Source organism: Leucopleurus acutus (assembly GCF_964270905.1).
Source record: "Leucopleurus acutus genome assembly, chromosome: 11".
Taxonomy (NCBI): domain Eukaryota; kingdom Metazoa; phylum Chordata; class Mammalia; order Artiodactyla; family Delphinidae; genus Leucopleurus; species Leucopleurus acutus.
The window spans coordinates 89,263,342-89,287,574 of record NC_139152.1 but is presented as its reverse complement, the minus strand read 5'-3'; the positions used below and the strand labels follow the sequence as shown (position 1 = coordinate 89,287,574).

Below are 24,233 nucleotides of genomic sequence, written 5' to 3'. Positions count from 1 at the left end.
TTCAATCAAAGCCTTTCTGATTTCAAAGTCGCTGTTCTTTACATGAGGTAGGATTAGAAACCGAAGGCACTTAAAGCTCACTTATTACTGTGAAGAAGTGACACTGGATAAAAGCACGATGACTAAGAGTACTTAGTCATCACAGAAGGCTGGACTGGGAAGCTCTGGCTATCCATAGGGACTGCCATTTACCCATCTTCGTATTGCTCATAAAATAGCAATAGATACCCCCGTAATAGAAGCCCCTGTCAGTGTTGTTGGAATAAATGATAAGCTGTCACGTTTCATTCTTTGGAATGCCCTTTTCTGAAAGAAAAGTTATTTAATGTGTTCACAAATTCGTTCTGAAACATTACAAAATTTCCGTTGTGGTATTTATTTAAACATGTTTCTCTTTCTCAGCTGCAGACATTTCTTCCCCCTCACTACTAGGGATGTAAACTCCAAGCAGATGGATTCTTTAGAACAACTGGACCTGATCCCGATTCAGTGTGTTTCTCAGTGCTGGAAAACACTTCCAAAACGAAGGATAACTAGATCATACTAAAAACTACTGCACTGCATTTAGCCTAGCTTTAGCCTAGAAGAAAATGACTAGTTAACATCCGAAAAGTAAACGCTAGAGGACAGTCTAACTTAAAAAAAAAAAAAAAAAAAAAAAAAAAAGCGATTGGTGCGACGAGTTTTGAGCCTCGGCGCTAGCCGTCGCCCATCCTGCCGCGGAGCTGGCTGCGCCTGCGCGTTGAGTTCCGGAAGTTGGTGTTTCGGTCAGCAGGACAACGCGGCAGCGGCTCTTCAAAGCGAAGCCGGGAGTTTTCGCCACTCTTGTCGCCGCCATGAGCCGCAGTTATAACGATGAACTGCAGTTCTTGGAAAAGGTCAATAAAAGCTGCTGGAGAATCAAGAAGGGCTTCGTGCCCAACATGCAGGTGAGGCAGGGGAGCAGGACCCGGTGTCGGGGCCTTCCCGGCTGGGGGCCCGCGGCGCGTCTTTACCCACCCGGCCCGACCCGGTCTCCTCCGAGCCCTCCCGACCCCTCGCGCGCCGGAGAGGCCCCCGCCCACAGCAAAGTTCCCATCCCCCAACTCCCACCCCACCCACTCCTCCCGCCTCCGGGGCTGCCCAGCCTAGGCCGGCCCCACCTCACGGATGGAGCGGTCCCCGAACCGCGAGGACGAGCAAAGCGGAGTGCGTCCAGGGAATCCCAGTAAATACGAAATTGGCCTTTGCAAAGCGTCTTCACACAGAAGTCTCATGAACGCACCGTGAGATGTGTTACGTCCCTGAGCCTTAGAGACATTAGTGGGCTTTTACTAGGTGGCACAGCCAGTCCGGGGTGCAGTTGCTGGGACTGAACTCCGCTTCTCTGAGTCATACCAGTCATTTACATAACGTTTACTGACCTGTGTTCGCTGAACCAAGTTTCTAGCATTCACTGCTCCGTGTTGGGTTTGTTGTTGTTTTTTTAATTGACATGCGCGGGGTTTTAATACAACGATCTTGCTTCTCGTGGCAACCTAGAAAGTTCACAGGGCAGGTTTTTTCTTTTTAATATGCACTTTTTAGTAGGGCTTTGAGCGTGAGTCGGTTACATGGCTTCCTTTACTCACCCAGTAGAAGCTCAGCTAAGACGTGATGTCCAGTTCACTTATTTTTCCTCTGACAGGATGACGTCTTCCCGATGGAGACTTGGGAGCCCGATACCAGAGAGTTTGAAAGCCAGGTCTCTGTATCTCTTGGGCTTCCTTGTCATTTGTGCTTATGGTCTTCCATTAAAGTGAAGAAGAAGGCATTTGTGAGGTTTTGGTGCATATGTTGTTAGACGGCTTTTGAAATCCCTTTAGGTGCCCTGCAAGTGTATTGAAGGTTTGTGATCCTGTGTCTTGGTAAAAGTTCCTGATAGCCGCTCCACCCTTTTACTCAATATTAAAACTTATTGAGCGCCCCCTATGAGCAAAGCACTTAGCTAGACGCTGAGCGGAGAAAAAGCCCATAGTCGCAAACCTCCCTTTTGCTCTGTTTTTTCCTTTGACTAGTTTCTTTTTATGGAATCCAGTTCCCTGCATGGAGTAGAAAATAAAAAGCATATGACCATCCTAAGAGGATTGTAACACACACTGTTATGTTCCGTCAGCAATTCTGGCTTAACTTTTGATGCACACACTCCTGCTAATTCAGCTTGGGACAAGTCTGATTTTTGCTAGGCAGTTCCAGTTTAACTATTTGAACAACACTTTACTACCACCCCTCCCTTGGGAAGGGAGAGTTGAAATCTTGATATATTGCTCTTAAAAAGTTACTGACCTTTATGGTAGGCTTGTGTTGTATTTCCAGTCTCATGAGAGTAGTGAACTTCACACTTAAAATTCCCTATCTCTCTTGCTTAATCTCCATTCCTCCTGTAAGAACCGTGTGCTGCACTAAAAATTCCTCTTTGTTCCTTAAAAATACTTCTCTCCCATCTTTATGTCATCTTTCCATTCAGCTCCTAAATGTGTTGCTGCTGCTCCAGTAATGTCTCTTGTCTTTAAAGAGCCAGCTCAGTGTTCACAAAAAATTAACAAACTGTGAAGCGCACCCCCACCCCGGCTACCGCCTCCCTAGACTGTTGAGCCCCTTCTTCATCAGATTCTTCCGTAGTACTCTGTGCTTCTATTACAGCACTGGCCTCATTGCACTCTACATTTTCTAGTCTGAGCTTCATGCTAGACTAGAAGTTCCACAACATCACGATCTTGCATATTCTCTGTATCTCCCCTACTGCGCAGTACAGTGCCTGACACATACTGAGTCCTCAGCAAATGTTTGGTGAATTAATAAATGTGGCCCTTTGGAAAATTGAGACATTTTCCATAACTGGTATTGTTATTCATGCAGTGGTAAGATGCAGAAGTCATCTTTCTGATAAATAAATTTCCTTGTCCAGATGATTGTTAAATCTTTGGTTCTTCAATGCTAGGCAGATCCTTCATAATATTTGATCTCTGATTAAAATGTTCTGTCCTTTGGTGTTACATAATCATGTCGTCCATTGCCCTTTGTGTGCCTCTATTGTCAAGCTTTTTTATCCCCTTAAAATTACTTAGATGGTAAAACTAAGCACACAGCTATATAGCTACCTGTTAAAATTTTTTTACTCACTGTTTACCTAAGTACAGATTTGTAAATCAGAATAGGACACAGTAAAGTGTAGTGTGCTGTTGTCTTAGACCTAGGAAAGGTACACTTAGGTCAGATGACTGCATTTTTATGTTTAGATCTGAGTTTTTGATTCATTTATTTTTTTCAAAACCTACTGATATTTTAGAAGCACAAGAATACTGAGACCTTTGGCCTTAGAGCATTGTTGGAAGACGTTTCTTTATCACACACACACACAAAATATTTTACCTGTTGAACTTTTAAATATGGCCTATGAGAGTAGGAGAATAAACAAAATGATTTGTGAACATTGTAAAATACACTTTTAAGATATAAAGATGGGAACATCTTGTAAGAAGTTTTCTGCTTGTTTAAGGTAGCGTGAAAGTGTTTTATAAAGAGTAAAGCAAAATAAATATTGTCTACAGTGTTTGTATTCTATCCTGTACTTATATACATCAGGTCCGTGAGCTCAGACATAATTCTTCCTTTTCTTTGGTACCAGGTTGAAGGAGTTTTCTATGTGAATGATGCTCTGGAAAAATTAATGTTTGAAGAATTAAGGAATGCCTGTCGAGGTGGTGGTAAGTAAATTAGAGTTTGACATGTGGCGGTACAAGTAGTGTCTACCTTGTGGCCTGAAAAATGGTAACTCAAAGAATTATAATTTAAAAATACAAAAGTGTTGTCAAGGAATGATCAAGACTTCAAATGAGACGAGAACCCGTTACTTATTCGTGATCACATTGTTAGCCACCTGGCCTTGTAGAAAGCACTTGGAGCTGGATGGACCTGATTGGTTTTGCACCTAACCTCGGACAGTAATAACAATAGCTACCATTTAGTGTGCACTTACTATGTGCCAGGCACTTTACATAGGTTATCTCATATAATTCTTAAAGTAACTCTAAGAGGATATCTCCATTTTACGGATGTTTAAGTCAAGGCTGAGTGAAGTTAAGTCATTTTAATTTGTCCAAGGTTGCACAGTCTCTCAGTGACAGAATCAGAATTCAGATCAGGAGTGTCTGATTACAAAGTCAGTGCACTGATTAGCCTCATTGAACTTCAGTTTTCTCATCTGTAAAAGAGAGTTTATAACACCTATCTTGCAAGACTACAGGGAGGTTTAGAGATAAATGTATAAAACTGTAATATAATGTTCTAGTGGTAATGGTAGAATAGAAATCTAGTTTTAGCCCTTTTATTTTTTTAGTCAACAAACCTAAAATAAATAAGTCTCATCCTGCCCCCCACCAGGGTGTGCTGACTTGTCTGAAATGACACACAGCCAGTGACAGAGCTGAGATTAGAACTCCAGATCCCCTGACTCTCCATCCAGTGTTTTCCCAACTCTTCCAAATTGCCCTTCTTTGTCACTTAGAATACAACCAGTACTTTTTTTTGATATATATTATGAACAGTTAAAAGAACCCTTTTTTTATACTGACAACATAAGGTATAATGATTATGTTTCACATCTCCCTGTACAGTATTTGCAAGCAATCCTCCGTGGTATGCACAGAATACTGACAGCATGTTTGTAATTATTCTGGTTGCCCTCACTACCTTCCTGTGCATATGCTGCCTTCTTTTCCACTTCATCTCAAACACCCTTTTATGCTTTGTTGTGTTAGCAGTCCTAACCACTACCCCTTCATTAACGCAATCTAGAAAAGTATGAATACACTTCAGCGAAAAATCAAATATGTCCTCTTTTCTAATATTGAAATTTTGTTTTCAGGTGTTGGTGGCTTCCTGCCAGCCATGAAACAAATTGGCAATGTGGCCGCCCTGCCTGGGATTGTTCATGTGAGTCTATGTTCACAGTTTTAATCACTCATATTTTTTTTTAGTCTGAAAGTTTGTTGAATGGATGAATGGCCATGCCTAACTGATAGTGGTGTCATTTAGACAGTGACCTTCAAACATCTAGAAATAACCATGGAATTTAAAGAAATAACTGAGTCTGGGTAACATCTCAGTTTCTGGTTGCCTTTAGCCAGAATCTATAAGTGTTTGAGAACCTTTGAAGTAGATTTTGTTTTCTTGTTGTACACATTATTCTTATATCAGTTTGCCACCAGTGAAAGTTTCACGGTGGCCTCATTTAAGAGGTTGATTCGAGAAAGACTGGCAAGAATTGTAAGGGTTAGGACTGAGGGGAGGGACAAAGGGCAATATAGCTGTTGTGGATATGATTGGAAAAGGAGGGTGGTGGCGATGGTGGGGATAGAACTGGATGGTACAGGTGGGGCCCTCACCCGAGTCTACATTCAGATTCCACCATTAGAGGTAGATGTTAAATCCACTCAACAGACATTTTTTGAGGTCTTTATGCCGGTTTCTCTGCTGGGCACTTGGGAGGAGAAGTGAAAAGACATGGCTTGTGCATTTAAGGAACTCGTAAGTGTCCAGGTGTCTGCATGTATTCCTACCATGTTTTGACCTCCATTCTTCCTGGGTCAGTATCCTTTTCTAGGCCCCAGATGTAGAAATTGTACAGTTTTCATACCATCAAATGGATTACATTTGTCTCTGATTGCTTAAACACTAAGGACCTGTGTAAGTCAGGTATTTTCCTCCTGTCAGCCTGACATGACCACAATCTGTCAATCATCTTTAAAATGTAATAATGCGTTAAAGTTAGTATGTGGTCCTCCTATATCATGTGGTACTAAGGTTTTTCTCTTTTCAGTTTTCTTAGTTAATGTCGGACTTTGTAAAAAAGTTTTTCCTGCTATATTTGGCTTTATGATTAGGAATTTTTTACACCTAATTTCCACCAATAGAGAAGATTTCATGAAAACAGAATCTTGATTTAGGGATGGCTTCAGCCCCCCAGCCTATTTGAGAGTTAGTGTCAGGTCTATCAGGCAGCCAGAGTGCCAGTGAGAAAACTGTATTTTATTTTCTAATTCTCTTTCAGCGATCCATTGGGCTTCCTGATGTCCATTCAGGTTATGGGTTTGCTATTGGGAATATGGCAGCTTTTGATATGAATGACCCTGAAGCAGTGGTATCCCCAGGTAAGGTCACTGTGCATGTCTGCTGTCAGGTGTGTAGCTTCTCAGAATCGTAGCCTTTCTAAAATAGAGCACGGCTGCATTTTGTGTGTGAATGTCAGCCTCATCATATTCTATCATTTCTTTTCCCCATTTACTGAGAGAATTAATTGTGGACACTCAGAGGCTATTAAAATATCAAGTAAAGCATATATTTATTTAAAGTTATTTGGGCTCCTACTGTGTGCCAGGCACTATTTAGACATGGGCTACAAAAGAAACTGAAACACTTCCCTGGCAAATTATACATCTTCTTTGTGTCCCAGTTATCTCTTAGGCAAATTGTAGTTAATAATGTTATTTACTACATAGCATTATTGTGAGGATTAAATTCATTAAGCTTTGTTAAAATACTTAGAACAGTGCTGGACACATAGGAAGTAATTGATAAGTGTTTACTCTCATTAGCATCATTATTAGTCACTTGTAATTGTATACTTCTTTTCTGCTGTGGTGTGCTTTCACTGAAAATGTTTCACGCTGGAAGTAATATCTTTGCGTTCAGAGGCTGAAAAAAAGATGAAAGATTGAATTGTGTCTTGAGAGTTCTGCCTCCAGCAGCAGTGGACAAGGTCATTTCAGGCAATCCTTTGCCGAAAACAACGAGAAAAGCTGCGTGAAATTTTTAAAACAGAGCCAAAAATGCATCTGTTGAAACCATAAAACAGAGGCAGTAAGAATTTGTGAGGCTAAGATCCAGAGGAAAAGTGCAGATACGTGAGCCCAACATTTAGCACTATTTTTCTCTTGAGGAAATGGCAGATTTGAATCAGTAAGGACACGTGATTTGAACAATCCTGTTACAAACTTGACACCTTGATCTCTCATATACATGTGTGGTTGTGCATGCATCCACATTACAGTACATCCAAGAACTGTAGAGTACACATTCTTTTCAAGTGCACACAGAATGTTTACCAAAATTGACCATATACTGAGCCGTAAAGCATGTCCCAAGTTTCAAAGCATTGAAATCATACATCAGCAGTTCTCAAACTTTGGGCCCAAGACCCCTTTACGTTCTTAAAATTATTGAGGGTTGATCTCAAAGGCTTTTATCAATGTTTACCTTACTGGAAATTAAAACTGAGAAAGTTTAGAAACAGTAATACACAAGGACATGTCTCATTACCCCTCAGAGCAAGCATGTTATCACTTGTCATGTAGCCTTTGGAAAACTTCACTGTACAGTAGAGAGAATTGTATTGTTATACAATTAATCCTAAAGGCCTGAAAGAATTCTTGGGTCACACCCAAGAACCACTGATATAGAGGATACTATCCTACCACAGCAGAAGTAAGTTAGAAATCACTAATAACAATAAAAACCTGGGGGAAAAAAAAACTATGTTTATGAGTTAAGCAATGCATTTAAATAACCCATGGGTCAAAAACAAAAAATCCTAATGGAAACTACAGAATAATTTTAACTGATGTTAATTTAAAAAATACCTGTCTAAAAATTGTGGGTTACTGTTAACACCATACTTGGATAGAAGTATTTAGCCTTCAGTGCACAAATTAGAAAAGAAGAAAGGCTGCAGTGTCAATGATCTAAGCATCCATCTCAAAAAGTTAGAAAAAGAACAACTAATTAAACCCAGAAAATGTAGATAGGTGGAAATAATTGAGCAAGATTAATGAAACAATATACAGTGGTAAGGACCAACAAAGCCAAAAGTTGGTTCTTTGAAAAGACTAATAGAATTCATAAACCCCTGACAAGAGTGATCAAGAAAAAAAGAGAAGCATGTAATACAAATTTTAATCTCTAGTCTAGATGTTACTTGTTGTTCATTACTGCCTCCTTGATCCACAAAGTACCTTTAGTATGTATTTACTTTAAATTTTGTTGTCCTCAGACTTTACCCACAGAGAACCACTTTGTTGGCTCCTTTAAAACATAGCTATTTTTAAAAGAGTGGCTGTCTTTTAAACCCTTTATTAATAGTGGGAAACCACAGGTAACAAAGCCTAACTACCTGGTTTTGCTAATATTTGACTAACTTTTCTCTATTTTGTAGGTGGCGTCGGATTTGACATCAACTGTGGTGTCCGCTTGCTAAGAACCAATTTAGACGAAAGTGATGTCCAGCCTGTGAAGGAGCAACTTGCCCAAGCTATGTTCGACCACATTCCTGTTGGGGTGGGCTCGAAAGGCGTCATCCCAATGAATGCCAAGTAAGAATGAAAGCTGCCAGTAAAGGGAGTGAGAGATAATAATCACACGACCCTCACGTTCATTTCCAGTGTAGGACACTTAGGAGATGGGGATTGTTCAGTCACTGTTGAAGAAGTGGTAACGAATTGTTTTTTTAAGCATGAGGTCTGTAACGTTCATTAGAGACATTAGTCAATTCATGTTCATCATGACAGCCTTTGACATACGGTAGAATTCATAATAGAATAATATCCGCTGATGATTACTGAGCACTTCCTATATGCAGAGCACTGTGCTGTAGTGTAGGTGTATATCATTTTGTGTAGATAATAACCCTAATATTATTCTTAGTTCACAAGAAAGGAAACTGAAGTTTAAAGAGAGAATAGTAAATAAGCTAGTAAGTAAAGTCAGGATTCAAACCAAGGATCTTTTGGCTTCAGAGGCTGTATTCTGAACCCCACTGTCCTTTGTCAGTGAACCTGTATTGACAACCTTCCTTTTTGGATGATAGCACTGAGTGTGTTCTTCACCTAAGATGTTGTGTATTTCCAAAGTAGAAAATTCAATGTAAAGCTACAGCACAGTGGCCTTTTACATGGCCGTTGATGTACTGTCATAGCTCGTATAAAGCTGTGCACCTTACACTTTGCAGAAGGGTGTGCTTAATAAGTATGTATCATTAATATCTTCTGTTTTATCTAAAAGTTCATGTGAATTTTGCATTCTATTCAAATATATGTACAGACATTAATATTAAAATGTCTTTAGCTATTACCTGTTATACAACTCCCCTTTACCAAAAAACAAAACAAAAAAACGTGGAGTAAAATTGATACATTTGGAAGATGCTTATTCTGTGACTTTATGTGGTCCCTGAATGCAGTCCCACTTTGAAAAGCATACCTGGAACATCTAAATAAATTCCAAGCATCTTTACAAATATTTTAGGTAGGAATTTTGTCCTAATAAGTAATGTTTGAAATGGGCTGTTGTGGGGAGGGCCCATTGATCATTGTAATCTCTCCGGATGGTATTTTGTAAGAGGGCTAGACCTTAGGTGAAGATCAGAGCCTTTTCCTTCTAAGGGTTTAACGTTGTGCACCTCAGCTTCAAAGTGCGGGTGCAGTAAAGCGACGTAGTACTTCTGTGAAGGTGGGAATAGACCTTAAAATTTAACCTGTGTTGGGCTTCCCTGGTGGCGCAGTGGTTGAGAGTCCGCCTGCTGATGCAGGGGACACGGGTTCATGCCCTGGTCCGGGAAGATCCCACATGCCACGGAGCAGCTGGGCCCGTGAGCCATGGCCACTGAGCCTGCGCGTCCGGAACCTGTGCTCCACAACGGTGAGAGGCCTGCGTACCGCAAAAAAAAAAAAAATTTAACCTGTGTTGCCTGAGGACATTGAGATAGCTTTGTTTGTTAGTTGTAATTTTTCATAAGTTACTATGAAAAGTTAGTGTAGCTGTAGTAAAGTTGGTGGCAGATAATGATATTTGATTATGGTTATAAATTTTCTGTGGCTGCTTAATCACTGCCTCATAGAATTCAGGATCAGAGAGATAAATAAGATTTGAAAAGTATGAGGGGCTGTGTAAATGTCAAGAACATTGGCATTTATAATTTTAATATTCAATTATTTATGTAACCGCTTTTCCTCAAAAAACTAGAGTTGCTGAGAGCATGAACTACATCTAGCACGATGCCTGATACACAGGCATAGTCAATATAGTTCTTTCTTTTGCCCTTTGAGATGTGGTCATCTTTAGATTTTGATCTGCCTTGGCTGTGAAATGACCTGCACCTTGTTACTCACTCAGAGATTTGGAGGAGGCCTTGGAGATGGGTGTGGACTGGTCCCTAAGGGAAGGCTATGCCTGGGCTGAAGACAAGGAGCACTGCGAGGAGTACGGAAGGATGCTGCAAGCCGACCCCAGTAAGGTCTCTGCCAGGGCCAAAAAGAGAGGCCTTCCCCAGGTAGCGCTCACTTTGCAGGGGAAATGTTCTTTTTTTTCATATTTTGTTTTTGTTGGGAGGAAGAAAAAAATCTGTCTTCCATGTAGTAAATATACCCCAGCTTTTTTCACATCAAAAGGAACACAAATTTGTTTATGCTTCATTGTTAATCTTTTAAAAAGCTATCAGGAGCTTGTAGATGTTCATAAAATAAAACAAGATATCATGAATTAGAAGTGGATGGGAGGAAAATGGGATATGATTATAAGGCTTAAAATGTATACCAGGGCTTCCCTGGTGGCGCAGTGGTTTAGAGTCCGCCTGCCAATGCAGGGGACACAACACGGGTTCGTGCCCTGGTCCGGAAAGATCCCACATGCCGCGGAGCGGCTGGGCCCGTGAGCCATGGCCACTGAGCCTGCGTGTCCGGAGCCTGTGCTCCGCAACGGGAGAGGCCACAACAGTGAGAGGCCCGCGTACCGCAAAAAAAAAAAATGTATACCAAAATTGCATATGTACAAACTTGGACAATCTACAGATTTGGCTGAAAGTTTTCTAGCATCCAAGATGACAGCAGATACCTTGTCGGTTCATGGTGTCCATGAGATAAAAATATACCCGATGTTTGAAATTTACAGCAAATTGTGATGGCTTTGCCACTAATTCACTGTGACCTTGGGCAAGTCTCTTTTGCCTGTCTGGGTCTCATTTTCTCATCCCAAAATTGAGATAGTTAAAACTAGGCAGTCTCTAAGACTGTTCCAACACTGCCGTTCTTTGGGTCCGTAAAGCATCTGTTAGCTCCAGTTATGGGATATATTCTTCCAGTGATGGATAGTGGTAGGTGTCAGTGAACTCACAGATATTTCAAAAATCATTTGAACTTGGACTTTGTGTAAGAGTCAACATTCTCCAGAGTTCACCCCAAAATTTGACCCTTCTCTCCGTGATGTTTAAATTGTCCTGTGAGCCATTTGGTGGTTTGAGTTTTCATTTATGATGCTTTTAATGTGCTGTGCCTCAAGCAAATAATGATATAATAAACGCAGGAACTGGTCTACATTATTTTAGTTGTGTGGGATATTACTTTAAGTGAATGAAGCGTTTCTAAGCTTAGAAGTTTTTTTGTTAACGCTATATGTGTGGTTATCTTTTTATTTTTATTGGGTTTTTTTACCTATTTGCTTTGCAAATGGATTTTTTCAAACCTGAATAGCAGCTATTTTATCAGACATTCTCACATTTGCAGTTGGGGACTCTGGGAGCAGGCAACCACTATGCAGAAATCCAGGTTGTGGATGAGATTTTCAATGAGTATGCTGCTAGGAAAATGGGCATCGACCATAAGGGACAGGTGTGTGTGATGATCCACAGTGGAAGCAGAGGCTTGGGCCACCAAGTAGCCACAGGTATTTTCTGGACCTAATTTTTGGCTTGGTGCTAAAATGTACATTTTGTGGGGAACCATATAGAGACTAAAGGGAGAAAGTGCTGGAACTGTACTGTGCAGGTTTTTACCCTGGTTTTCCTAACTAGCAGAAATTAACTGCACTGGGCCTTAATTACTTGTCTGAAAAAAAATGGGAATAATAATTATTTCATATGGTGTTGTCAAAGGCTCCAGTTACCATATTTACTCTTACAGGTTACTATTACTGTCTGACCAAGAAAGAGCAGTAAAGACTTCAAATTGTAGAGTTTATGATATATGCGGGAATATGTCTTAGACACCTACCTGTACGGCAAGATTAAGTGTTATAGTGGATTCAGAGATGAAATAGCAAGGGCTCTGCCCTCAAATTGTCTCATGAGAGAGATGTCATGTTCATTAAGAAGAAAAAGTAAAGACAGACGGTATAGTAATTGATAAGATACTATGGAAGAGACAAAATAAAGTGTTTAGGGAAAAGATTTTAGAGATGACTTCATGGACACATAACATGTGCAGTTTGAACAATCACACACGCAGAACATTCATGACCAAAAGACAGTGTGAACAAAAGCAGGAGGCAGGGAAATAGTAGAAAGGTCACTTTGGACCGTTTGTATGATGAGTGAAAGGATTTATGAATATAGGAAAAGTTATATAGACACGTGGGAATTACTGTAAACTCTAAATTGCAATTATGGTTCATCCTTGTATGTACATTTAATTCTATGGGAATCTAAAAATTTGTGCCAGCCTGGCCTGTTAGAATATTTTGTCTAGCAAATATATGGAGCATTGACTAGTATTTCTGAACTTTCTACTGAGTTCTGCTTTACACTTTATCATGGATTTGATTTGCATGCAGAAGGTCTAGCAACTTATCTCCAGTTCTTGTAAGTTAAGTCACTAAAAATTATTTTTAAAAACCATGATGGCAATAAAACGTATTTTATTACTTCTCGTTCATGCACATGCCAGGAAGGGAGTAAGTAACTCAGACCACCTTGCATTCCCCTTGCAAGTCCTCGAGGGCAGGTGTTCTCTTTGGAGCCTGCATATATTGTGTCACATAGCTCTGACAGAAGATTCTCAGTAAATATATCTTGACCAATAAATAGATGAGCTCAGAAACACTTTAAAGGGAAAATGGTATTTTACTTGTTTCTCTGTAGAATGGTTTTGAATCTAGCCCACGTTTCTGCAATAAATCTGAATTATAAAGGGAAAGCTGGCTGGTTTGGACTTGTTGCGCTGTCTCCTTTCAGATGCGCTGGTAGCTATGGAAAAAGCCATGAAGAGAGACAAGATTATAGTCAATGACCGTCAGTTGGCTTGTGCTCGAATCGCTTCCGCAGAGGGTCAGGACTACCTGAAGGGAATGGCAGCGGCCGGGAACTATGCCTGGGTCAACCGCTCTTCCATGACCTTCTTAACCCGTCAGGTACAGTTGAGGTTGTTTGTCTGTTCCCAGTTATACATGGTGAAGTTAAGTAATTTAAAACATAGTGTATTCAAATCTAAGCCTGTAGAATTTGGTTTTGGAAATGTATGTAATAGATATTCAAAATATTGGCGAAGTGTCCAAGCTTTCGGTGTGTCCTTAAGCTAACTCAGCAGGGTATCAGGAGAGGGGAGAAGAGAAGCCAGAATTATTCCTAGAATTTGCCTTGAGCAGCGGAGAGGGTAGAAGTGCCGTTCACTGAGATTCAGAAGGCTGAAGAAGAAGCACCTCTGACGGGTTTGGTCAAGACTAGTTGGAGTTTATGGAGTGGAGTTTGCTCTGTGGTCTAAAGACAGTTTTTGTCCTTTACATGAAGGTTAATAATTCTGCTATTTTTGAACTCTTAAATCCTTCACTCCCTTCCAACAGACCTTCCAGAATCAATAAGATAAGTTCTGAAGAGCTGGTTCTGCCACTTTTAACGTAAGCTTTTTTTCTCTTAGGCTTTTGCCAAGGTCTTCAACACAACCCCTGATGACTTGGACCTACATGTGATCTATGATGTTTCTCACAATATTGCCAAAGTAGAACAGCATGTGGTGGATGGAAAGGAACGGACTCTGTTAGTACACAGGAAGGGATCCACCCGAGCTTTCCCTCCTCACCATCCCCTCATTGCGGTTGATTACCAAGTACGTACTGAGCCATTTGTGGTTTTAAGCAGTGGGGGCATGATTTAGACAGTTCTAAATACGTAAGAATTTAAACAGGAAAGCAGCAATTGTGAAAAGAAAACAGTCTGTCATCCATGAGAACAGTGATTTCCAGTCTTCTCTGAAGCATGACTCCCCCCTCATCTGTGCTTGCAGTGTGCTATAGTGCTGCATGGAGAATATTCTACTCCATTAAGATGCACTAAGATTATCTTTTTAAGGCCTTTGAATGATTAGAAGACAGGATTAAGATTAAACTCAGTCTGTTTCATTCCTCTTATCCTTTTGGTGTCTGGCTGTGATAGAGTTAGAAAGACCCTTAACCTACCATTTCACAGATGAGGAAACAAGCCTGAGAGGGCAGATGCCTTGCTCGGGATGGTTCTTCCTAAAACACTTCACTACAAATTTGAGTTTTGCTTTGCTCTTACCTTCAGGCTGTCTTCTGCTGCCTTCCTGGTCCTCACATTTTTCCTCCCATCCTCTTCCCTTCCCTCTCAACTATCAAAGAATCAGAATAATATCTTAATATAGTTGTGAGCACAGTGCATTTAAAGGCCCTGGTTTCTCCACAGTCCTCCAATGCAAGAGGAAATTTAAATCTCAGACATAGGAAGCTCCTGCTTTTCTAAATTTTTAACATGTTTGATTTGTGTGCTTCCTCAGCTCACTGGACAACCTGTGCTCATTGGCGGCACCATGGGAACCTGTAGCTATGTTCTCACTGGCACTGAGCAGGGCATGACCGAGACCTTTGGAACAACTTGTCATGGAGCGGTGAGTTATGAAAACAGAAAATTACTTAGAAATGTTCTCTTCAGTGTAGTCATTGTTTTGCATTTTGACAGGTAAATGTACTTGGTTGAGCATTAACAAAGTTGAGGTTTGGGTTTGTCTTGTCTTCTACCTGAATTTTTCCCCGTAATATATACTGTCTAGTGAACTAACTGAGGTCACCAAGTATCTCGACCTTAGTGGGGTCATTGTACAGCCAGGGACTGTTCCTCAACTCTGTGAGTCCACAAAATCCAGATCGAGAAATTATCACACTACCGTAACTGATAAAACTTTACCTGATGCAAATTTACATCAAAATGTATCTCAATGATTCACAGACCTAGCCATTAGCATAATTTGTTCCTTACTGGGTGGGTCCACTCGAGATTTGGAGGATATGCCCCATTTTGCAAATCAGGACCCATGTGTAGACTGCACACCTATTTCAATATATTGCCTCTTCTAAGCCAGTGGTTGGTAAACTTTCTATAAAGCACCAGACAGTAAATATTTTAGGCTTTGGGGGCCATAAAATCTCTGTAGCAGCTATTCTATTGTGCCATTTTAGTAGAAAAGCAGCCATAGACAATACATAAACAAATAGGTATTGCTGTGTACTAATAAAACTGTATTTACAAAAACAGGTAATAGGCCAGATTTGGCCCACAAACCAGTTTTCCAGCTGCTCTTCTAAGCCATCAAAGTTCTTAGCTGGTGATGGAGTGGAAAATAGAAACTGTCTATGATACCTTCTCAGTAGGACAGAGCCTCACATATATATTAACCCTACTTTTTTTCCTCTGATCCTTTCTCATTTTCAGTTGCCTCCCAACTCCTAACTTTAACCCAGTGATCAAAACCATCTCCCCACACACATTAGCAGTGTCTCAGGGGATTTTCTGTTGTCGCAGTGGGGGAGGGGAATTGTGCTATTGGCATCTAGTGGGTAGAGGGCAAGGATGCCGCTAAACATCTTATAACGTATGGGACAGTCCCCACAACAGTTACCTCATCCAAGATGTCAGTAAGTGCTAAGGTGGAGAAACTGTTTTAAACCACAAAGAGCACAAAGTTTTTGTGATGATAGACATACTGATTACAATTTTAAATTAACATATTTATATGTAATTGATAATTAGTAGTGATTAGATACACAAAACTAAGTCTTTAAATGCTAAATGCTTTGTAGATGTAAATTTGTCTTCCAAAAGGATGAGTCTTAAAACAAAAAGCACATTACAGTGTTGATTAAATAGAAAAAGACTCTCTTATTTCTTCTTTTAGTTTAAAAAGAAGTCAGGGAAAAGGCATATGATCCTAAGGGTTTAAATAATTGCTGGGATTGAACATAAATTGGAGCTCAGAATTTATAAATGAAGTTCATTCCTTTCCCAATCTAGGGCCGTGCACTGTCCCGAGCAAAGTCAAGGCGTAATTTAGATTTCCAGGACGTCCTAGACAAATTGGCAGACATGGGAATTGCAATCCGTGTTGCCTCACCCAAGCTGGTTATGGAAGAGGTAAGTGAAATTTTGATAAGTATTCAGCATAAAACTGTTTATAATTTATGCCAGTACCCGGAGACAGCAATTTTTAGTATTGCTAATAGAAATGGTTTTTTTAAAAGTAACCTCAGTTACAGTCTATCATTGTCTTCTCTTTTGTTTGGAGGTTAATTATGAGCTGGGTCCATAAGAATGATTTTTACCATTCATGTATAGTCTTTGTCTACATATTACAAGCTTTAAATTTAGTTTGAGCTAACTCATCTTAACCTTTCTTTTGCACAACTGTATACTTAACAGTTAAATTTGAAAGCAAATTTGAAAAGGTAGGGGGGGGAATGTTTGAGGAAATGGGTTTTATTGATTCATAAGGGAGCAAAGATTTTGTTTAAATTACATGTATGTATATGTACACATATGTACATATTTAAATTAGAAGCAACATAACTTCCTTTTAAAAGTTTAAGAGAAAAGAAAAATTGTCATCAGAAATTCTGTGCCATGACATAACTATTACCTCCTTTTTTTAAGATGCTTATTGCCATTTTTTCCCTAAATGCTTTTTTTAAACTGTTTATAATCATAGTTTACAAACATTTTATAGTCCTTTTTAAAATTTAACACATTATTAAAATATTGTTTACGTCATTTTTAACAACTGAGAAATATTCTACTAGCTAAGTACCGTAAGTTTCTGCCCATAGTGGATAATCAAGTAGTTTCCACATCTTTGCTACTCTATATTAAGTTGTACTGTGTGTCTTCATGCCTGAATCTTTCCTTCAGATGTTTTAATAATTAGAGTGAAATCTCAAAAGCAGAATTACTGCGTTAAAGAGTATGACAAAGCTTTATTTTTTGTTTTTTTTTGGGTTTTTTGTGTGTGTGTGTGGTACGCAGGCCTCTCACTGCTGTGGCCTCTCCCGTTGTGGAGCACAGGCTCCGGACGCGCAGGCTCAGTGACCTTGGCTCACGGGCCCAGCCGCTCTGCGGCATGTGGGTTCTTCCCGGACCGGGACATGAACCCGCGTCCCCTGCATCGGCAGGCGGACTCTCAACCACTGCGCCACCAGGGAAGCCCCAAAGCTTTATTTTATAACAACTTAATTTTTCACCTGATTTTAATTAAGAGGTTTTAGAAAATACCAAGAAGAAAACATCTAGAATTCCACCAATCAGAGATAACCACTATTAACATTTGGTATACTTTTTACTTGCACATTTTATATATGATTTTTTTCACTCATCCAGCTAATACTTATTAAACATCTGCTATAGTTAGGAACTGTTCTAGGTGCTAGGGATATTGCAGTGAACAAAACAAACATAAATCCTTTCCTGTGAAACTTACCAAATAGTAAAATGTATAGTGTGTAGAATGATGCTAAGTGCTACAAAGTAAAAATGGGAAGGGGGATAGGGAGAGACTGGGAGTGGGTGCAGTTTTAGATAGGGTGTAGTGAGGTGGTATTTGAGTGAAGACCTGAGCGGGGTAAGGGAACAGGCTATGTGGGTATCTAGGGGTAAGCTTTCCAGGCAGGGAGGATGGCAAGTGCAGAAACTCTGAGGCCAGATCACACTTGGAGGTTCAAGAAACAGTGTGGAGGCCAGCGTGACTGGAGCGAGCAAGAGGGAGAGGAGGTTAGAGAGGTAGGGTCACCAGATCGTGTGGGTCCTTGTTTTTTCCTTTACAAATGGATTTTTGCTCTTCCTCTGAGTGAGATGACGGGAAGACTTGGGAGAATTTTGAGCAGAAGAATAACATGATCTAACTGATGTGTTTGCATGCTGTTGAGAAGAATCTAGAAGAGAAATTGAAGATGCAGGAAAGAGTGGGGAATTACTAGAGAAGTGTCCTTGAGTAGATGAAAGGAGATGGGATCTGGTGGGGTTGGTCTTTGCTAGGAGCTTAGGTAATTCATCTTTAATAAAAGGAGAGAAGGTACAGATGCTGGTAGTCAGGGAAGATATGGCAAGAGAGTTTATGGAGATTCTTTTCTGGTTGTTTCTGTTTTTTCAGTGTAATAGGAAGTAGGGCCAGCAACTGAGAGTGAGGATGCAGGAGAAGGTATAAAATCATCATCTAAGAAAGTGATTGGCCTAGTGAAATTTTGGGTGATTGCCAGGACAGCGTCAAGGGCCCACTTGAGCTTAAATTCAGTGGTTGGGTGTTTTTCAGCTACATCCAACTGTATAGGTGCTGGCATGAAATAGATGTTGAGTTTCCTTTAACCAGGGTTGCAAGTAAAGGAGAAGCAAGGTTGTTGAAGGGTGTTGCAAAGGGATTGTGGGTCTCATGGGGTTAAAGGATTGTTGGAGGTGGAAACCTAGGCTGTCTGGGGTGCTGGGAGCTGAGACTGTGGAGGAGTTGTAATCATTGGTTATGACGAGTTCTTGGGGATGACTCTGGGAGAGAATGGCAGAGGTAAACATTGAAGGAGAGGGAATCAAGAAACTAGGAAGCCAAGTTACTGAAAGAATCCTCTTCCTGGATATTGAAATCGTTCTGAATTACAGCAGGAGAGGGTGAGGGTGACCCAGGAGCTACAAAACTTTAAGTAACAATGGGGATCAGACTCTAGCAGATGATTGCAGCAACAAGAGTAGTGGGTGGTATAAATGGTGACTGCAACATTCAAAACTGGGAGAAAGGAGGGAGAATGGTCTGAAAGGAACCATGAAGAGCAAGGACACCTGTCCCACCTCTCAACCTAATGGCATGACCCAGTTTGGGAGAGAAAACAGCTACCACTTCAGATAGTTGGAAGCAGAAGTAATATCCTCAGCGGAGGTCCACGTTTCAGCAAGAATAAGAAAGTGAAGGGAGTGTTTAAAAAAGAAAGGAAGAAGTTCTTTGCCTTTGACTCAATGGAAGGAGTTCAGAGGCCACAGTTCTTAAAAGTTTTTAAAAAACACAGTTTTTACAAAACAGAAATGTTTCAGAAACTGGAAGGGAATAGGAGATGGGCTAGAAAGGGGTGTGTACAGAGCCCCCACGGGAATCAGTCTGAGAGGCCTAAGCTTGCTGTGTTGACATGAATGGAGATAAAGGGTGTGTGTGGTGAGATTTGTTCTAATGGTGGCAAGACAGAAGGAAGGGGGGAGGTCTTACTAGAAACTCACAGAAATAAATTGTATGTGTATGTATGTATGCATGCATATATGTAGTGTTAGTTATATATATGAATGTAATAACCTTTCCTTATTGTGAAGGTTATACATGGTCATTCCAGGAATTTTGACAACTGTAGAAATATCTAATAAAAGAAAATCAAAACTGCTAATAACTCCACCATCCAAAGACAGTTACCACTAACAGGATGATTTGGTACATTTCCTTCCAGTTGGGTATTAGTGTATATGCTTTATTCAATTACATTTACTGCTTTTCCTACTTATACAAGTGATATATGTTCTTTGGGGAAATTTAGAGAAATACAGAAAAAATATAAAACAAGATGAGAGTGTTATTATACTACTCCCTTACCAACACTGAGCTTAATCTTTTTTTAAACCTTTGCCTATTTGATAGGCAAAAAAAGAAAAAACAAAACCAGCTCAGTACTGTTTGAATGTGCATTTTTTAAATTACAAGTGAACATTAATGCTTTTAAAGATTCCATTTTAAGTAGACTTTTCCTCCCCTGCAGGCACCTGAATCTTACAAGAATGTGACTGATGTGGTGAACACCTGCCATGATGCCGGAATCAGCAAGAAGGCCATTAAACTGACACCGATTGCTGTTATCAAAGGATAGAACCCTGACGGCAGCCACTGGACACCACTGACCCTCACTGAAGTGGACGTGGACTGAAATGCTCTTCAGACATCAGACTCGAGACCTGACAGGTTCCAGGGTGTGCAGGTGTAGCTGCCCGTTCCAGAATGGCTGGTGGGGAGGCTCCTGATTCAGGAACCAATGTTGTAAACTTTCCTTCTGGGAGGAGTCACAATGCCTCCATTTGGAAAGGGATGTATATGCTTCCTCCCTGATTATCCCACAGGTTTTTAGGAAAGTCTGTTAGGGGGTGGGGGTAAGTCAAGAAACTGCCTTACTCAGTCATACAAGTCTTTAATCATCAGAATGAAGTTCTTTACACCAACCTTTGTTTCCAGCCTGAGAGGTGTCATGAAGAACATTGTATTAAATAGGAAGGTTTGGGAATGTTTCTTTTTGCCCTCTGTTTGTCAGTTTATCCATTTAGCCACTCATATACCCGCTTCCCCTGCACTGAGCAAAACCCTAAATACCATTCTTACTTGGAGCATATAAAAGGGTCATAGCAAGATGTTAGATGGATAATGAGACACGTTATGGAGGGGTTATGTGTGGAGGCGTAGGGATAGGGACCCAAAAGAGAAAGCAATTCATCATAGACTTGCTACCTTTGTCATTCTAACTATGAGGCAGACTTCTGACTTCCGTGTAAAAGTGGCATCAGCTGGTATCTTTAATTAGGCCTAGTCTGGAAGACTTTTCTTGAATAATAACTTGCACAGCAGCAGCAGAGAACCCTCAGATAATACAGATATCTTTACATTTATGATTGAATTATTATAAAAGCATCAAAAGGCCGCAGCTATGATGTTAATGGTTACTCTGTGTTGACAGGTTGGCTAGTCCTTGTGCCACCTAATCAGATTAGGTATTATATATACTGTGACACCCAAAGATGTTAACGTTATAGGTTACTAAGGCCATAGTTGAGTCTAAATAGCCAGTAAAATAGAAGAATCTAATAAAGTTGTAATACGTTGTTTATATTTTGTGCTTAATGTTTTATGGCTTAGGATAATTAGTATTTTTTCTTGGTTCACTTTGGACAGTGCTTCTGTTTTCTGATTTTCTCCCTGGTTGCTTTCAGAGATGCACCCTAAAAGATATTCTTTTCTAACACTTATCTCTCAACATATAATGACCCCCCATTGGAGTGTCTTCTAAATGCTGTTTGGAAGACTAGAGAAAAGCAGACTTCCTCTGAAAAATGTATGATATGAAATAGCATGTCTTGACTCTGAGCACTCGGTAACTTTAATGGTTTTGATGGTAGAGTTTGAAAGTTATCAGTAAGTTAGTAATCATAATGTGATAATTATGCATTAGTTATGCCTCCAGATTGGACCAGCAACTGTTGTGCACAGATGACTTAAGGATGTAGGTTACCTGTGAATGCTGGAGGGCATTTAAAGATGAGAAACAGGCTTCTGGCAAGTGCTAGATTCTCTAGAGATGAGGCAACACTGAGTGTCTGAGTGGACTTCCTCTAACTGGGCTTTCCCAATGATGTTGTTTGAAACAGATTCATAGCAAAGTCCTCTCCCAAAACTAACTGATGTCAGTGCAAGAAATGCTGCAGATCGTCTTAAATACATAGGTTGCGTTTTATTGGATGCTTTGAAAGTCACTCTTTGGGAAGGGAAGAGGGGAGCAGGTGAGGAGGAGAAATAGAGAAGGATGGTTTGTGCCATGGCATTTCTGTATTATAAGCTTTTCTTATACGTAGCATTTCTACCAAACTTGACCCTATTAATGACCTTGGAAAGTAATGGTTAATATCTTGAGTTCAAAAAGAAAACTACAAACATTGTTTTCCTTGTTCTAAAGATGTTATTTTCCCATTGGAGGCAAAAAGCCACTTAAAAGTGAATGTTCAAATGAAGCTGATGTAACAGACTGTTTTTACTGCCCTGAGTAAAAGAACCCCATGCCTGGGCGCATGGACGCAGCTGGGAAAGCCCTTTGATAAGGCACTGTCTGGTTTTCTCAGGCGTGAAGATGAGTCTTATTACTATGCACATATTTGTCCCTTTTTCAGCCCTCTAAAGTCAGTAGGTTTATCATTAATATTTTCAAAAGCACTGCCGTTCACACATTGATGATGGGCTGTATCATTCCTGTCATCAGCATATGGTTGGGAAAACCAGTTCATGAGATATAAACAAAGTATGAACATTCACTAATTTTCTAATTTTGTGAATATTTTGTGGAGCAACAAGGAATTGAAGATTCAGGAACTGAAGGTTTTTTTTTTAGGTTTTCCTATTTTGTTTGCGTAAGACTGCTTTTTTCCCCTCATGTTCATTTTAAAGTTTCTTTCTCCTATTTCTGAAAATTGCCTTTAAGCATCACCTATATTGCTGGAGTGTTTGCAACTCTCTGTGCCTGCTATTCCAATACACAACTAACATAGCCTCTCTGTCCGTACTTCTCACCTATGTCCTTATTGTTACATCTGCTCCATTGCTTGACTATGTGGGATTTTCATGTTGTCCAGAGAGCATGATTTGGGTCCATCTGGATCAGTTGAGTTCGAAGATGCTGTTAATTATTAATCAAGCACCTTGGAGTATGCAAAGTTGTTATGATGGATTCTGATCTTTAAAAGATCTTGCTTTAGGGCTTCCCTGGTGGCACAGTGGTTGAGAGTCCGCCTGCCGACGCAGGGGACACGGGTTCGTGCCCTGGTCCGGGAAGATCCCACATGCCGCGGAGTGGCTGGGCCCGTAAGCCATGGCCCGGAGCCTGTGCTCTGCAACAGGAGAGGCCACAACGGTGAGAGGCCCGCATACCGCAAAAAAAAAAAAAAAAAAAAAAAAAAAGATCTTGCTTTAAAACTAATATCTGAAACACCAGTGATCCGAAGAGAAGATAATGTTATAAGGGGAACATGTCATAGAGAACTGAGTAGTGATTGAAGTTGTACCTTGCGGACAGACATGTTGTAAATGAACAAAGTGCCAAGCATATAGTAGGTGCTTAACACATTAAAAATCATCATTCCTGGGGTGAGGGATCAGAGAAAAAGAAAAAATCACCATTCCTGCTTTGCAGTTTACCCAACATTTTTACATATGGTTTTAGTCCTTAATAAATGAGGGAGGACTGACAGGCAGGGTCGACGCCCCTACTCAGCCTTGAAGCAGTTACAGAAGACTGACCATTGCCCCTTGCTTCCCATTAGAATGTGGGAGTAAAATCTCTGAGGGGGGGATGAAACAGGAGGTGAGGGGTCAGGGCACAACCTTTAAAAGAATGACATAGCCATAGGACATGACAAAAACTGGTTAGAACCAACTAGATCCAAGATGGTGAAAGATTCACCTTCCAATGGACCTTTGAGCCTCATTATATGCTCATTGTAATACATTAGCATATGCTAAATGACATGACACCCACAGGTGTCATGACAGTTCCTAGGCCGACCATCAAAGGTCAAAAAGTGAGTGGTGGCCCAGTTTCTGGAAATCTCCACCCCTTCTCCAAAATAGTTGGAATAATCCTCCCACTCATTAGCCTATGAGATTACCCAGCCCATAAAAACTAACAACCGCATATTCCAGGGCCTCTAGCCTTTTGAGATGGACTGCATTCTGTATGTGGAATGTGTATCTCTCTAAATAAGTTCACGTCTTATCTAAAAGGAAGGAGGGAGGATTGTGTGAGCCATTCACTGGAATTTAATGAAGTTGGCAAGATAGGTATTATCGCATCATTACAAATTAGAACGAAGCCTCAAAAATCAAGCAGCTTGGGGACCTCCCTGGTGGTACAGTGGTTAAGAATCCGCCTGCCAATGCAGGGGACACAGGTTTGATCCCTGGTCCGGGAAGATCCCACATGCCACGGAGCAACCAAGTCCGTGTGCCACAGCTACTGAGCCCGTGTGCCACAACTACTGAAGCCTGCGTGCCTAGAGCCCGTGCTCCACAACAAGAGAAGCCATCACAATGAGAAGCCCACGCACCACAACAAAGAGTAGCCCCCACTCGCTGCAACTAGAGAAGACCCAACGCAGCCAAAAACAAAACTTAAAAAAAAAAATCAAAACAGTTTGCCCAAGGACAAGCTTGCCCAAGGGCACCAACTAATGACAAAGCCAGGCATAGAGAGCCAGGTGTTTTGACTCCCAAGTTTAATTTTTTTTTTTTTTTTTTTTTAATTTCTGTTTGCACCACGCAGCATGCGAGATCTTGGTTCCCCAACCAGGGATCAAACCCGCGCCCCCTGCAATGGAAATGCGGAGTCTTAAGCACTGGACCGTGAGG

General features: G+C 40.6%; 1 protein-coding gene across 1 annotated transcript; it reads left to right on the top strand.

The window, feature by feature from the left end:
• The first annotated feature begins 533 nt into the window (after positions 1-533).
• RTCB (RNA 2',3'-cyclic phosphate and 5'-OH ligase) lies at positions 534-22,644 on the top strand. The gene is made up of 12 exons (XM_082850609.1): positions 534-929; positions 3,647-3,725; positions 4,886-4,953; positions 6,071-6,170; positions 8,231-8,387; positions 10,186-10,342; positions 11,571-11,730; positions 13,016-13,191; positions 13,695-13,883; positions 14,571-14,681; positions 16,082-16,201; positions 19,837-22,644. Exons 1-12 carry the CDS (start codon positions 837-839, stop codon positions 19,942-19,944), a joined length of 1,518 nt encoding a protein of 505 aa, XP_082706735.1. The 5' UTR covers positions 534-836; the 3' UTR covers positions 19,945-22,644.
• The last annotated feature ends 1,589 nt before the right edge of the window (positions 22,645-24,233 follow it).

Excerpts from the sequence above, each read along its gene's own strand:
- RTCB (XM_082850609.1), top strand. The coding sequence starts at position 837 with ATGAGCCGCAGTTATAACGATGAACTGCAGTTCTTGGAAAAGGTCAAT. Across the intron at positions 10,343-11,570 it reads AAAAGAGAGGCCTTCCCCAG|TTGGGGACTCTGGGAGCAGG; the intron begins GTAGCGCTCACT and ends TCACATTTGCAG. Across the intron at positions 14,682-16,081 it reads GAACAACTTGTCATGGAGCG|GGCCGTGCACTGTCCCGAGC; the intron begins GTGAGTTATGAA and ends TTCCCAATCTAG.